The 15680-nt window shown below is 47.6% G+C and overlaps 1 protein-coding gene across 1 annotated transcript in view; it reads right to left on the bottom strand.

The window, feature by feature from the left end:
• TMC2 (transmembrane channel like 2) overlaps positions 1 to 7643 on the bottom strand; it is a 97848-nt gene extending 90205 nt beyond the window's left edge. Inside the window, exons 1-2 of the mRNA XM_073008974.1 lie at positions 7291 to 7643; positions 6629 to 6676 (exon numbers count right to left, since the gene is read on the bottom strand). Coding sequence (XP_072865075.1) covers positions 6629 to 6676; positions 7291 to 7324 — 82 coding nt within the window. The 5' untranslated portion in view covers positions 7325 to 7643. The remainder of the gene's footprint in view (positions 1 to 6628; positions 6677 to 7290) is intronic.
• Between the last annotated feature and the right edge of the window lie 8037 nt (positions 7644 to 15680).

Raw genomic sequence — 15680 nt, 5'->3', positions numbered from 1 at the left:
AGTTGCCACCAGAAACTGGATGTGAAACAACTGTTAACAGACAATTGATATGAAATGATGACCCCTCAAATACTGGTGAATATCTAGATTGACATACTGATGGCTTTTCCTTCAGCTTGGGCTGAAGAATGACCACAAGGAGAAATTGAGAACTTAAACCATCTTCCCTCACACTGAGTGTGGACACAGACAGCCCAGCTACACCTTAGTGTCTGTATTAAGATGACTTTGTGCTATGCCTCTGCTTCATGAGCGTGTCTTTATTTTTCTAGGCATCTCCTACCCAGGCAAATGTTGATTGTTCATTACAGGATTTTCCCAAAGACCTGTCAATTCTTCAAGCTGGGCTCTAAGATTCTTTGAATGCCTCACCTCAAAATCCTGGCCATGCTGTTTATTGTGGACTATTATGTTGTGATTCTTACCCAATCTCATTCCAGTTCTCACTTTGAAAGACCTGCCTTCAATCAAATTTCCAATTCTCAGTAAGTTCCGGCCTTACCTTCCCCTCTGTAAGATACTGCCAAAGCTTTGCCTGCTATAGGCAATAAATCAGCTTTGTCTTATCAACAGGTTGTGGGGTGTTAGGGAGCCAGCTTTGGACAATAACTTAGATAAATGTATTTTGTTTTTATTTTATTTTATTTTATTTTTTAGACAGAGTCTCACCCTGTCACCCAGGCTGAAGTGAAGTGGTGAGATCTCGGCTCACTGCAGCCTCTACCTCCCGGGTTCAAACAGTTCTCCTGCCTCAGCCTCCCGAGTAACTGGGATTACAGGTGTGTGCCACCGTGCCTGGCCTTGTATTTTGTTTTTGAAAAGAAAAACACAAAATACTAACTACTTAGTATATTAATAAATATACTAAGTATAAAATACTAAAAATACAAAAATTAGCCAGGCGTGGTAGTGCTTGCCTGTAATCCCAGCTACTCAGGAGGCTGAGACAGGGGAATTGCTTGAAGCTGGGAGGCAGAGGTTGCAGCGAGCCAAGATGCGCCACTGACTGTAACCTAGGTGACAGAGTGAGACTCTGTCAAAGAAAGAAAGAAAGAAAGAAAGAGAGAAAGAGAGAGAGAGAGAGAGAGAGAGAGAGAAAGAAAGAAAGAAAGAAAGAAAGAAAGAAAGAAAGAAAGAAAGAAAGAAGGAAGGAAGGAAGGAAGGAAGGAAGGAAGGAAGGAAGGAAGGAAGGAAGGAAGGAAGGAAGGAAGGAAGGAAGGAAAGAAAGGAGGGAGGGAGGGAGGGAGGGAGGGAGGGAAGGAAGGAAAGATAGAAAATGGTGGACTAAAGAGAAAAGACTGTAAAAATACAGAAAGAGAAAGGGAGTGATAAATTATCGTCAGGATGGTTGGAAATGCTTCACAAAGAACTGATGTTTATGAAGGAGACTAGAAGATACCTTCCCAAAATATGCCGCTTCGGCATAAAGATTATTTCAAGCTGAAAGCAATTACATATGTGTCGCTCCTTTCCCCTTTCGGACTAAAAGCAGGACGTATATTTCCATTTGGAAGGGGTCTCCCTCTCCTATACTTGGAAGATAACTACTCTAGAGACAGCTCTTAGCACCTGAGAAGACTCTTACCTGTTTAACAAACCTTACTAAGTAACATTTATTTACCATACATTTCCTAGTCACCTTCCGTAACTTACCCAGAAGCCCCAAAATGCTTTTCCTTTGTCAAGCCTCTTCTCCACACTCTATCACCCTTTAAGATGATATTTACCTCTAAGATGGTATATAAGCCCCAAATTCTAACCACCTCCTTAAGTCGTCTTCCTTGTGAACACTCATTTGTACATATATAATCCAATCCTTTTTCCCCCTCTTGTTGATCTGTCTTTTGTCGGTTTGATTCACAGAGCCTGTAGTCACTGAACCTAGGAAGGTAGAGGAAAAAAATTCTCCTCTCCAACACTTACTCTGAATCTTTTTTTTTTTTTCAAGTAAGAAAAATTTTTAATCAAACATGAGACTAATGGAAAGAACTCACATATCAATATGGGGGAGGACACAAAGACTGTTAAGCAAAACTTATGAACAGGTAAGTTACTCATGGGGAAATGCAACTAGGAAACAGGTGAAAATGCAGTTTTTCTAATGATCAAAACAAATTTAAAATAAGTCAATAATGAGATTTCAAGTCTTGTTTATGGTATTAGGTTTTTAAAATTTTCCATCCAGGACTAATGAGACTTGTTAAAATGTATATTTATTACTGGTAGCAATAAAAATTGTAATGCAGCTCTTTATGCAGTTTGGCAATATGTAACAAGAGCTTTACAATACTTTCTTTTTTCTTTTCTTTTCTTTTCTTTTTTTTTTTTGGTTTTGAGACAGAATCTTGTTCTATTGCCCAGGCTGGAGGGCAGTGGTGCGATCTTGGCTCACTGCAACCTCAAGCTCCTGGATTCAAGAGATTCTTGTGCCTTAGCCTCCCAAGTAGCTAGGATTATAGGTGTGTGCCACCACACCTGGCTAATTTTTGTATTTGTAGCAGAGAAAGGGTTTCGCCATGTTGGCCAGGCTGGTCTCAAACTCCTGAGATTAAGTGATCTGCCCGCCTCAGCCTCCCAAAGTGCTGGGATTACAAGCGTGAGCCACCACGCCCAGCCTAAAAGTACTTTCTGATCTATTAATTCCACCTGTAGGAGTCAACCCAAGCCCAAGAATCTTCAATGCAACATTATTTCTATTATAAAAATGAGAAATAACCTAAATATTCAGTAATAGAATAATGTTTGATTAACCTATGATTTATCTACTGTGTGAAATATTTTACGGCTCAATTAAAAATAATTACTATGAAGTCTTTAATACATACCTAGGGGCTACTCTGAATCCTGAAGGATGAATAGGAGTTTGCCAAGAGAAGAAGTGGGTAGAGAAATGGAGGGGGTGATTGTGGTAGCAAGTTAGGAGGATTCCAGGCAGAGGAAACAGGGGATTGAGGGGCCCCAGCAGAAATGCCAGGGAGTCTGGGGCATAGGTGACCAAGGCAGAGCTGTGTCCCAGGTGTGTTCTGGTATGGGAGGCAGGAGGAGAGGGGAACGCACCCACAGGGAACTGGGTTGAAATCCGGAGGGTAAGGGTGTGATAACAGAGCATGTTTGCTGGGGCAAGGTCTGCATCAAAGGGTCACACTAGCAACATGGAAGAAGGTGATGTGGGGAGGGTAACACTGCTCCGCAGTTGCTACAGGCAAGGTAACTTGTGAGCATAGTAGCTGTGATTGCTGCACTTATTTTAAAGGCAAAAAGAGGCACCAACACGGGTGTGAAGCCATCATTAATAATCTCCATTTTTTTTTTTTTTTTTTTTTAAGACAGAGCCTCTCTCTGTCGCCCACGCTAGAGTGCAATGGTGCCATCTAGGCTCACTGCAACCTCTGCCTCCTGGGTTCAAGCAATTCTCTCACCTCTGCCTCCCAAGTAGCTGGGACTACAGTCAAGCACCACCACGCCTGGCTAATTTTTATATTTTTAGTAGAGACGAGGTTTCACCATGTTGACCAGGCTAGTCTCAAACTCCTGACCTCAAGTGATCTGCCCACCTCAGCCTCCCAAAGTGCTGGGATTACAGTTATGAGCCACTGTGCCTGGCCATCTCCATGTCTTTGAGACTCGGTTTTAAATGCTGAGGTTACTGCCGGGATTGATGAGACAACTGGCATAGGTGCATTGAAAAGTCTTGCGGCCAGGCGTGGTGGCTCACACCTGTAATCCCAGCACTTTGGGAGGCTGAGGCAGGTGGATCATGAGGTAGGAGTTTGAGACCAGCCTGGCCAAGATGGTGAAACCCTGTCTCTACTGAAAACACAAAAATTAGCCGGGCGTGGTGGCGTGCACCTGTAATCCCAGCTACTTGGGAGGCTGAGGCAGGAGAATCACTTGAACTGGGGAGGCAGAGGTTGCAGTGAACTGAGATCACACCACTGCACTCTAGCCTGGGCAACAGAGCAAGACTCCATTTCAAAAAAAAAGAAAAGAAGAAAAAGGAAAGAAAAGAAAAGAAAAGTTTTGTGTGCTATTTGCAGGAGTGAGCTAAGAGAACCTGTCCTGTATTAATCATAGAGCAGGTTTCCTTAGCCCACTCCTGCCCCAACCTTTTCCTTCTTCTCACTCCCTATGGAAAACCAGTCTTTGATAAGACAACATAAAGAAATACTATTTTTGCCTAACATCCAAGGTAGGAAGCTAGTCAGTGTTAGCCAGTGAGCGATGATTTGTCTTACAAATGCTCCTCTCCCTGTTGGAAAAGGGACAGAGCAAAACAAATATTATCACAGCCATGACCCCTAAGAGAGCTCTAGGACTGAGCCCAGCACCCAGAAAGGACAGAGAAGCAGAGATCAAGGCAAGGGATCATGGAAAGGGTTCCCTGGGCTCCCATAAAGATCACTCTATGTTGCTTGAAAGGACTGAATGGGAATGTCATTGTTTGCATCCTCTTGTGAGCTCTCTCTGTGTTCTCAGTCAGCTAATACAATGGTTTTCATTGTGATAATGAACTACACCAAGCACCCTTCCTAGCACCGTAGATACAATTTGGTGTTACACTTTTTTTTTTTTTTCCGAGCTGTAATTCCTACTGTAATTTAGTTCTCCAACTGAACAAAATTCACATGCAATGTGGAAAACAAACCAGAATTTGCCCTTCAATCTTCCCCAGACCACTTCTACACAGAAAATCAGCTGCTTTTTCCTCTTTCATAATCAGTTTTCAGCAGACTCCACATAATGCATAATTTAGGAGCTGGAAAGGCAGCTGTCTTGCTAGGAAGGCCTCCAAGCCCAGCACACGCTCTCCTAAACGTAACAGGCCTCCTCCTGTGTAGCACCTGACTCGGTCAGAGAATTCACAGTGCAAAACACAGGCTGAGGAGAGGCTGCAGCCGCCCTCCAGTCCAGTCATTTCAACAGTTCAGTGCGTTTACCAAATGATACAGGAGGAAGGAGAGTTCTCATCCTTCTTTTCAACGAACACAGTAACAAACTGTAGCTATTCTGAGAAAAGAACATTGTATTCTTAAACTTTTATTCCCTCCTGGTAGAGTATAAACGGAAGGATGAGGCTATCAGGTCCCGTCGCAGGTGACGCCAGAGGAGATTTAAAATGGAAAGCTTCATGGGGCTGGGTTTCAGTTAATTTAATATATTCTCAATATTTAACTTTACTGCACCCCTTCACCACTTAGATCTGTGAAGTGAAAATTCTGACCGATTTCCTGTGTTCTATGGGAAAGGGAAAATGGCAGAGGCGACATGGAATATTTCAGTAGGAAAGGGTTTGTGTGTTAGGCAAAATGGTCTTCCATTTCAGTCCTACTCAAGGACTACTGCTCACAGGGGAGTCCCGCACGGCACAGCCCTGCAGCGGAGGCAGAGGGAGGCCAGGCTAGGTGCGGAAGGGACAACATCTGGATGACAACGAGAGGAGTGGAGTGTGGAGAACCAGCCCGAGCATCCTACAGGCGGTGGTCACCACAGGAGCACCGCGGCCTGACCCCCGGGAGGAAGGTTTCTCGTCTGGCCACCCTGGGGCAGGGAACTTTCTCAGGTTTGGTCCTACATCTTTGGATTGAGATAAAGAATGGATGAGGCAGGCTGGTGGGGTAGGAAGAAGGGACAGTGGCTGAGGCAAGTTCCGGGATGGGGGCCAGGAAGGGCTGTTGAGACGCCACAGCAGAATCCCCTGTCAGCCTCTGCCCAGCTCCTCCATGTCTCCTGCTCCTGGGTCTCTCCCCTTGTAACAGAGCTCCTCACTGAGACTCAGGCTCCCGACAACCAGGCAGCAGCGAGTCACAGGAGGGGAAAGGGCAGATGAAGGGGCTCCTGGGGCCAGCTCCCTGCTGATGGCGTGCCAGAGTGGGGCCAGGATAGGGCCCTCCCTCCCAGAATGGGGGAGGAAGGAGATCTCTTCCAACCCTCCAGAACCCCATTGGTCCCCGAGGTTCTGGTTTCTTGCCTTCTAGGGTTGGGTGCAGGACCCGGCCCTGCCTGGGATGTGAAGGGGAAGAAAACAGCATCACATCCATAATATTTTGTGACATGAAGATGCCCAGCCTGTGAGTGTGGCTTCTGCCCCTCTCCTCTGAACCCTCAGTCTCAACCAAGGGTTTTCTCTTCACCTGTGGCTTCCTTGGGCTCTCCTGCTTCTCTTGGAGCAAGTTGGCTCCCTCGCCAGCTCATGGGAGAGCTGTGGTCACATTCCCAATGGGAAGGTGATGGAGCACCCATTATGGCTGCTACTTGTTGGAGGTTAAGAGTGTTCGCCCTGGAGTCTGGCAGCCTGGATGTGGGTCTGGCCACACCACCCACCAGAAGCCTGCACCGAGCTTCCCTGCCCTCTGTCTGGTGAAGGTTCACTGCTTCTCAAGGCTCAGCTCAGAGTGTCACTAACCCTGGGAGTCTCCCCTGACACCGAGTGCTAAGTAGCACCTTCTCTGAGTGGTACTCTGCCCTCTCCCATGTTAAACAGCTTGCCTCCCAGGAAGGCTCCGTGCAGGGTGTTGAATGAGAGGGAAGGAGATGAAGGAGAATGTCAGATGGGTAGCTGGACTGTTGGGCTGGGCACAGGGCACCCAGGCACAGCAGGCTCCCCAGACACCCACCACCCCCGTCTCACCTGTGCGTGGAGAGCCACTCCTCGCCCGCCCTTTCATTCCACCTCGTGCTGTAAGAGACAGGATTGCTGACAAATGGCTGACCTCCGGTGAGTCCCCCTCCCTGCAGCCCCCCAGTCACTGTGGGACCCCTCAGCTGGTTTGTGTCTGCCTCAAATTGGGACCCAGCTCCAGTGGTTTTGCTCAGCAAATTATAGAGTCCCCTGCCTGTGACATTTCTCTGATACTGTCAGTCATGAGGTCAGAACATCCCCCACCCCCTGCCCTGGACAGAGACAGAGACAGATAGAAATCTGCTGAGGGGCTGGCTCGGAACAGGCAACCCTAACTGAGACAACAGAAGGCTGAGAGGCCCCAGCAGGCTCTGAGGAACATGCAGCGGCCGGGACAGTCTCCAGTGCTGGCCTGAACACAGGCACGGTGCACGGGTTGTCTTGAATCCTTCCAGTAGCCTTGCAAGGAGGTGATGACTATCCCCATCTCATGCACAAGGACCAGAGAGGTTGAATAACCAGCCGAGGTCTCTCAGCGTGCAGGGGGCAGGCCCTGGAGTCAAACCCAGCTCCTCCCTATGCCTCTTAAACACCACATGTGCTTCCCCCATCCCCTGCTGCTGCCCAGGAACCCTGTGGGCGGGCCACATAGGATCAAGACGTGGACTCACCTTCCTCTTTCAGGCCCTTTACCTGGTGGCTCATGGTCAGCAGGGCTGCTGGGGTCCCGCACAGGCTCACGCAGCGTGCTTACGCATGCACACCTTCAGCCTGGGCCGCTTTCCTCCCTCATGGTGGCTGGCCTCCCCTCCTAGACCTGACAGCAGCCAGGGCTTCTTGGTTTGAGATTGAATGTAGAGGTGGATGAAGTTTGCAGGAGAGAGATGGGTGAAGGAAGGCGGTGAGTTCCCGGCCCATCAATCCGGCCACACACTCCTCTTCTCAGGTTTCCCGGCAAAGCAGCAGCGTAGCCTCACATTTCAGGCATCACTTATACATGAGGGGCCCTGGAGGGGCTAGGAGCTGCAGGCTCATCTCCCGGCAATGATGCCACTGGCACTCTAGCCAGAGGAGGTGTGAGGAGCATCCCAGGCCCTCTCCCATTATCTTGAGTCTCTAACTGGGACAAAGCACCAGGGAAATTCTGGATGTTTGTTTAAGTTATTACTTGGGCTTCTGTTTAAAGTGCAGATTCTGGCATGTGGTCATTCACACCTGTCATCTCAGCACTTAGGGAGGCAGAGGCAGGAGGATTGCTTGAGCCCAGGAGCTCAAGACCAGCCTGAGCAACATAGCGAGACCCCATCTCCACAAAAAGAAAAACAATAATAATAAATTTTAAAAAATAAAATGCATATTCCCAGGAGTGGCACTGGGTATTGGAATCAGTCAGTCTGTGCCAGGCCCCAGGAACCTGCACTGTGAATCCTGCTGCAGGAGTCCCGAGACCACACAGATGAATGTTCCCACTCAGCCCCCACCCCCTCCCTCAGCAGCTTTTCCTCCCCTGGCTTCAGGGAGGCACAGATTTGGCTGCTTTGAAAACCATCACCAAAGCGTCAGAGGGACCCTCTGGAAGACATTCACAAGGCCTCAGAGTGTGGAGTTCTTAACCTGGAATCCCTGGAACCCCCAAAGCTGTGGATTGAATTCTGTGAGTTTGTGAATAGTGATGGAGAAAATATTACACCTTCACTTTTCTTAGTCTCAACTGAGATTTAGCATTTCCCTCAATCACGAATGTAAGCAAAGACATGTGATTTTTGTGCCAGCAAGTCACAGATATTTTATTCCCCAGTTAAACCAATGAGGATGCCTCAAAATATCTTACATGTTATCACAACTTCAAAATTATAATAGAGACCTGCCATGAAATCTTGTTATTTAATTAGGAGGCATATATTGTCATTATATGAAAGCTATTTAAAGTGATTTTGATGCCTATTTCAGGATCATTGGTCTCCTTTGTAATCCTAGTGTTTTATTTTATGGATTTAAAGTCTATGTTCTGAAAAGTGGTCTGTGGCTGGGCGTGGTAGCTCATGCCTGTAATCCCAGAATTTTGGGAGGCCAAGGCAGGCGGATCACCTAGGGTTGGGAGTTTGAGACCAGTCTGGCCAACATGTTGAAATCCCATGTCTACTAAAAAAATGCAAAAATTAGCCGGGTGTGGTGGGATGTGTCTGTAGTCCCAGCTACTCAGGAGGCTGAGGCAGGAGAATTGCTTGACCCAGGAGGTGGAGGTTGCAGTGAGCTGAGATTGCACAACTGTACTCCAGCCTGGGTGACAGAGTGAGACTCTGGCTCAAAAATATAAATAAACAAACAAATAAATAAATAAGTAAATAAGTAAATAAATAAGAAAAGGGGTCTACGGACCTTACCAGGATGCCAAAGGATTTTATGACACAACAGAATCAAGAGTCTGCCCCAGAGCAAGTCTCCTATGGGTGTCAAGGACAGACCTAGCCTCTGATCATGCCCATGTACTTTCTCAGGGGTCAGGAGTAGGAGTGCCTGTCCTCATGCAACCTTGGTGAGGGAAGGGGCAAAGGAACTACCTCCAAAATGCACATGCAACAGTTCATCTCAAGCTTTTAAGCTTTTCTCTTTGTCCCTCACCTTGGTCTCTGACCCAGCTGGTTCCTGCAGGGCCTCCCCAGTCCCCAGGGCATGAGGCAGTGAGAGGATCTCAGTTGGATTCTCTGGCATCCATACTACAGGACTGCAGCAGCAAATCCCTCTCCCCACCAGGGCCATCCCAGTGCAGGGCCCCCATTCATGTGAGAAGCAGCATGGGCAGCTGTGCAGCCACAGGACAGCCTGGCCCAGAGGACTGGTGAGCAAGGTTCCTGCTGGGGGTGCCCCAAGTCCTCTCCTCTGACGAGTGAGGACCCCCAGCAGCCCTTTGCCCTGCTATTGTTGTTCTCTGTTGCCAGAGGAGGAAGATTTTCTACAACATCTTCATCTCTGGAGAGACATTCCCTGCAGATAGGACTATCAAATTCCCTTGTACCTGACCACACTGTTGATAACTCCACTTTTCTCCTTCTCACAGATAAAAATGAGCATCCACTAGGGTCAGAGCCAGTTCTTGGTTCTGGGGATTCATCAGCAAATGAAACAGAGACCTCTGTCCTCAGGGGCTGATGTGTTTTTGCTGTCTGGTGGCTGGGTTTAGCCCTTGGTGTCTGAAGGAGTGATCTAGGAATTGGCAGATTTCTTCTGTCTCACAACAAACCCTGCTTTCCACAATTATTTCTATAGAATTCAGAAATTCAAGTTTGGAAGTCAGATACTGAACACAGAGTATTTTGCTTTTTCCTTTACACGCCACTTAGATCAATTCCAATGCTTCCTGAGATAAATATATGTTCAGGCAAGAGGGAGCAGCTCTCGTATCGGAGAGCGTGAGAAAGAAAATGACAGTGATGTCTTAAAAATATTATCCTTGTGGAATGTGTGTTACGCACTGCCCTGTGCTAGGTCCTGCCCAGGGCACTCTTGCCCCAACCTCTCTATTCCTCACAACAGCCCAATGAGACAGTGTTGTCACCGCCATGTATCAGATGGAGCAAATGAAAAAATGCAGAGCCCTTGTGTCTCCTGGACAGGTCCGTGACAAGAGATCAATTGAGTCTGGGTCTGGAAGTTGGGATATGTGGCTTTGACTTGGGTTGACCATTCAATCCCCAAGTGCCTTCTTGTGAAGGTCACTTCTGGGCTGTGGTTTCCTTGTTCTGGGTTAGACTCTGTAGTGGATACTGCCGGTGATCTGCCCAGATTCCTGTCAGAGCAAGTGCACCCATCCCCCAGGGCTAAGGCACATAGTGGACCCTTTCTATGGAGGAGAATTGCCCTTGGCCGAGCAGGGGCTGCTGAACCCTGAGGTAACCCCGTCACCATCCCCGGGTTAGCCTACAGTCACGGATGGATGGACAAGGAGGTATGACAGCCCAGCCTTTGTCAAAAAGGGAACAATTTATTGATGTCATTTGCATCCCAGAGTTTCCTGTGAGATCAGCCAGAAGCTGGACTCCAGTGGGGTCTTTGCTCATCCCCTTCCCCTGCCCTGTCCTGCTTCTTGCCTCTTCTCCTGAGAGCACCCCCACCCCCTGCCTGCCCCATCTCAGGCTCTGCTGTTAGGGAACCAGGCCTAATGTTGGCTATTCTAAAAAGGCAGCTGCTCGTCCTCCCACATAGGCTGGGGCAGGAACTGAGGGAGCCAGGCTGGTGGGGATGAAGGGCGGGGGGGGGAGGCGGAGGGGTCAGGGATGCTGATGCTCACTCAGACCAAAGGAGAGACAAGGTCCAAGAGGAGGGTGGGACAGGCCTGAGCACCGCTAGGCTGGCCCATCTGCTTGGACATAGAACCCAAGGTGTATCTCTGAAACAAATGCAAGGATTCTATAACATGTCTGTCCTTCTAGCCTCCAATGACTATTAGGATTCTACTGCTTTTTCCCCAGTCCTCACTCACCCACCCCCAGGGGTTAATAATACAAGCAGCAGAGAGGTCTACATAATTTGCAGGGCCCAGTAGAAAATGAAAATGTGGGGTCCCTTATCCAAAAAGCAAGAAAAACAAACAGTTAAAGGTACTAAAATATAAAGCCTTTCTCTTTCTGCTATTTAATGTCATTTTGAGAAAACTCAAAATTTTAAATTATTTGCATGCATCCCATTGTTCATCCGTACATTGAGCAATAACCAGGTTTCAGTGCAAGTATAAGAGTACTTGACTCCTATGTGGAGTCACTGAAATGACGCAATTTGTATTTTGTAGCTTGTACATGTGCAGGATTTCAGGCTTATCAGGACTGTAGAAATGCTGCACAAAGCTAACTCAATGGTTTTACTTCACATCTTGACACGTGCATATTCTACCAATGTTCCCTGCCTTTGGCTTACTGATGAGTAAAAAAAGAACTGAAAAAAACAGGAATTATGGATTGCTCTATCTTTTCCTTTTCTTCCGGGTCATTATTATCAGCCTATGTGGTTGGTTAATCCAGGGAAGTAACTTGAATGAAAAAGAATAGGGTAGGGTTCCTTAGTTGTCATGCTTCTTAGAACACCACTGCCATCTTTTAGTATTTGAAGCAAGTTCTGGATTAAATGGGAAGTGTAGCCCCTCCGGGCTGGAGGCATTCCTATATATTTAACCACAGATATTACACCACTGCCTTGTACTGGCTTTGAGTCTTGCTTTGAGCCCATGCATCATGGGCCCACTGGAATTATGTGCTCGTGGGGCATAATATATGGGATATGCAAACAGGGCAGCATATGTTCATATCTCCACTGCTCATGTACACACCCCATTGTCCCATTGACTGCCCCTCCTCCTTCTCCTGCTCTCCTCCTCCTCCTCCTCTTCCTCCTCTTCCTCCTCCTCCTTCTTCTTCCTTCTTCCTTCTTCTTTCTTCTTCTTCACAGGCTGAGGCTAGAATGAAATGGCATGAACATGGTTCACTGCAGCCTCAACATCCTGGACTCAAATGATCCTGCTGCTTCAGCCTCCCAAGTAGCTGGGACCACAAACAAGCACCACTAAGGCCAGCTAATTTTGTTTTGTTTTGTTTTTTTGAAACAGAGTTTCACTCTGTTGCCCAGACTGGAGTGCATTGGCATGATCTTGGCTCACTGCAACCTCTGCCTCCCAGGTTCAAGCGATTCTCTTGCCTCCGAAGTAGCTAGGATTATAGGCATATGCCACCCACACCTGGCTAATTTTGCATTTTTAGTAGAGATGGGGGAGATGGGGTTTCACCATGTTGGCCAGACTGGGCTTGAACTCTTGACCTCAAATGATCTGCCCACCTCGGCTTCCCAAAGTGATGAGATTACAGGCATGAGCCACCACACCTGGCCCAATTAAAAACTTTTTTTTTAAGAGATGGGTCTCACCGTGTTGCCCAGGCTGATCGTGAACTCTTTAGCTTATGCAGTCCTCCTGCCTCAGCCTCCCAAAGTGCTGGGATTACAGGCATGAACCACTGCATCCAACCCAAAAGATAAAAATTCTTAAGAATTTCACTATAGGCTGGGCGCAGTGGCTCACGCCTGTAATCTCAGCACTTTGGGATGCTGAGGCAGGTGGATCACCAGAGGTCAAGAGTTCGAGACAAGCCTGGCCAAGATGGTGAAACCCCATCTCTACTAAAAATACAAAAATTAGCTGCGTGGATATGCCTGTAATCCTAGCTACTCGGGAGGCTGAGGCAGGAGAATCCCTTGAACCTGGGAGGTGGAGGTTGCAGTGAGCCAAGATCACGCCACTGAACTCCAGCCTGGGCAACACAGCTCCGTCTCAAAAAAAAAAAAAAAAAAAAAGAGTTTTACTATGGTGTCAGCACAGTATTAGACCAAGTACAGGGCACTTCTGAGTGCGGAGCCATGGGCAGCCACGCGCAGGCTGCACACTCAGAAAGCCCACCCTTCAAGACAGCCACAGCTGAGAGTTACCTGTCACTGCCTTTCTGCCAGGCACTTGCCAACCCCTTCAAATGACTTATTGAATCATCACAACAACCATTTGAGGCAGATTGTCTTATTATCTTTCTTTACAGATGAAAAAATGGAGGCTGAGATGTGATGTGGCCCAGCAGTCCCTGGAGACAGGATTCAGCCCTGTTGACTGTTCTTACTCCCAAGCCCAGGCTTTTATTCCCTACACTTTTCTGACCTCTTGGGAAAAACCTAGACCACACCATATCCTCCTTTCCAAAGGTCCCCGTGTTTTCCTCCCACCTGAGCACTGGGCTGCTGCCCTTCAGTTTCTCTCTTGCATGGCAGCCAAGGCAGCCCCCAGAGCAGAGGTCTGACTTCATCTGCCCTCTACTTAAAACCCTTCATTGGGACTCCATGGCCTAGGGGTAAAACCCAGACTCTCTAATGTGCCATCTAAGGCCTTGGAGAGCTCCAACACCCTCCAGCCCCCTCTGCCTCTTTCTTTCAGTGCAGCCATTCCTACCCGCTAATGTGACTTGCTCTCACTCTCACTGGAGGTACTAGAACTTCTCTTTCTCTTTGCTCCCACTATCCCCTCTGCCTGGGGCACAACTATGAAGACTGCTGACCTCAGGACATGTGGCAGAGCCCTGGGCACACTGCCCACCCAGCATTTTACAATATGACTTGGAATGATGTTTCCTAGCAGAGCCATAACTCTAACAAACTGCCAGGTGGGGTCTGGTGTCTGAGCAGAGCATTCCGGCCTCCGGGAAGATTCCCTCTCTGCTTTGCCCTTGGGTTTTGCCTCATCAAGATTTCCTTTTTCTCCATGGTGGTCTTGACATGTCTGTAACTGGAAACCTCTTGAGTTCACACATTTGCAACTTTTAAGGGAAAAGTGGCACAAAAACGTGTTTTTAACTTTTTGTGAAATATTCCTTTTCTTTTTCTTCATTCTTAACACAATACGTAAGCTAATACTATTTGAATAACACTTATTGGACATTCAACTCAAACATTATTCTGAAGAGTAATAATAACAGAGTGTTGTGCCCTAATGTTATCAGGATAGTGAACGTCCCTATTGCTAGAGCTGAGGAGGGTGAGCTCTGTACTAATTATCTTTCATGGTTATGGCTTGCTCAGAGAAAATAAAAGCCCAGGACCCAATACAACAACAACAAAAATAACATGTGCAATCTGCACCAAAAGTCACAGGGCGTTCAAATCCAGGGGTGCTTTTGTCCCCAAAGCTTTTATTTGGGGAAGCTTCTTGGGCCATCTTGTTAATTTATCTCTCCAATTAGAAGTATATACATATATATATATAATTAGCTGTGGGTATCTGCTTACAAAACATCCAGTGTTGCTCACAGAACGTTGTAAACCGGCACAATGGAGAGGATCCAGTTACGCCAGCTAACACCCTAGCTGGATAACGCGAGCTGGCGCTATCTCAAGGATGCTGCCCTCCACTTACGAACCCACACCAACGAGCTTGGTGCTGGGGTAGTTTGTGGCACAGGGTGGGAGAGAGACCATAGGGATCTGGATGGTAGCAGCATGTCCCTGAAAGCTTTGGGTTGTGTAATATGAACAGTGCTCCTAAGTTTGTTTGGTCAGAGTCTTGGTTCCTTGACCTTTCTCGATCAGCACTGAAGTTGCGGCAGAAAGGTCCTGTTTTTGAGAAACTGCTGAGGTTGTCTCTGCCATCTCAGACTCTTAGGCAGGAAGTTGGACCCACATCCAGGTATCTGGGACCTGAGGGCGCCCCACCCATTACTCCAAGGGCAGGGGAGGATTACTGCCAGATATAAGCCAGACAGACTGAGAGGCACAGTCTACACAGCCCACAAGGAAAACTGCAACCAGCTGGTGACTATGGGTCATAGTTTTTTTATTCTTCTGCTTCTCCCCCACCACCCCAGGAGGCAGAGTCAGGGAAAGAAAGTAGGGAGCCTAGATTCAGGGGCTCTGTTACTTCTGCCCATACGGGATAAGGACAACTGGAATGCTCCTCAAAGCAAAAGTGTTAGACAAATCAAGTCAACCCCCATTTTTAGGTGTCAGCTGAAATCAGAAGTGTTAAATAAATCAAGTCAACCCCCATTTTTAGGTGTCAGCTGAAATCATGGGGTTTCACCATGTTGGCCAGGCTGGGCTTGAACTCCTGGCCTCAAATGATCTGCCCACCTCGGCTTCCCAAAGTGATGAGATTACAGGCATGAGCCACCACACCTGGCCCAATTAAAAACTTAATTAAAGAGGGTGACAAGCCCCTCTTCACCCGACACTACCATAAGCAAGTTATTGAAGCTTTCTCTGCCTCCATTTTTTCATCTGCTGGGTTGAGGTAATTCTGCTGCAAGAGCCTTTGGGGACGGAGTGAGATATTATGGTCATAACCAGAACACCCCAAAGCCCTGAAGAGTTAGGAGAGAGCTCTGTGGGATTCCTGCTCACTATCACTTTGCTCCCAGCCTCACTGCCTAGGCCTGCAGTGCATCTGGGCCCCACTTTTGCCAGGGCATGAATGAGCCTGCCCTTTTCTTCTGCTCCACAATGCACCTGCTGCAAAGTTCCTTACTTCACTGCCTCACGAAGA

This window comes from Chlorocebus sabaeus, chromosome 2 (genome assembly GCF_047675955.1).
Source record: "Chlorocebus sabaeus isolate Y175 chromosome 2, mChlSab1.0.hap1, whole genome shotgun sequence".
In the NCBI taxonomy this organism is placed as follows: domain Eukaryota; kingdom Metazoa; phylum Chordata; class Mammalia; order Primates; family Cercopithecidae; genus Chlorocebus; species Chlorocebus sabaeus.
The sequence above is the reverse complement of the archived record's forward strand: the minus strand, read 5'-3'. Positions and strand labels throughout refer to the sequence as shown.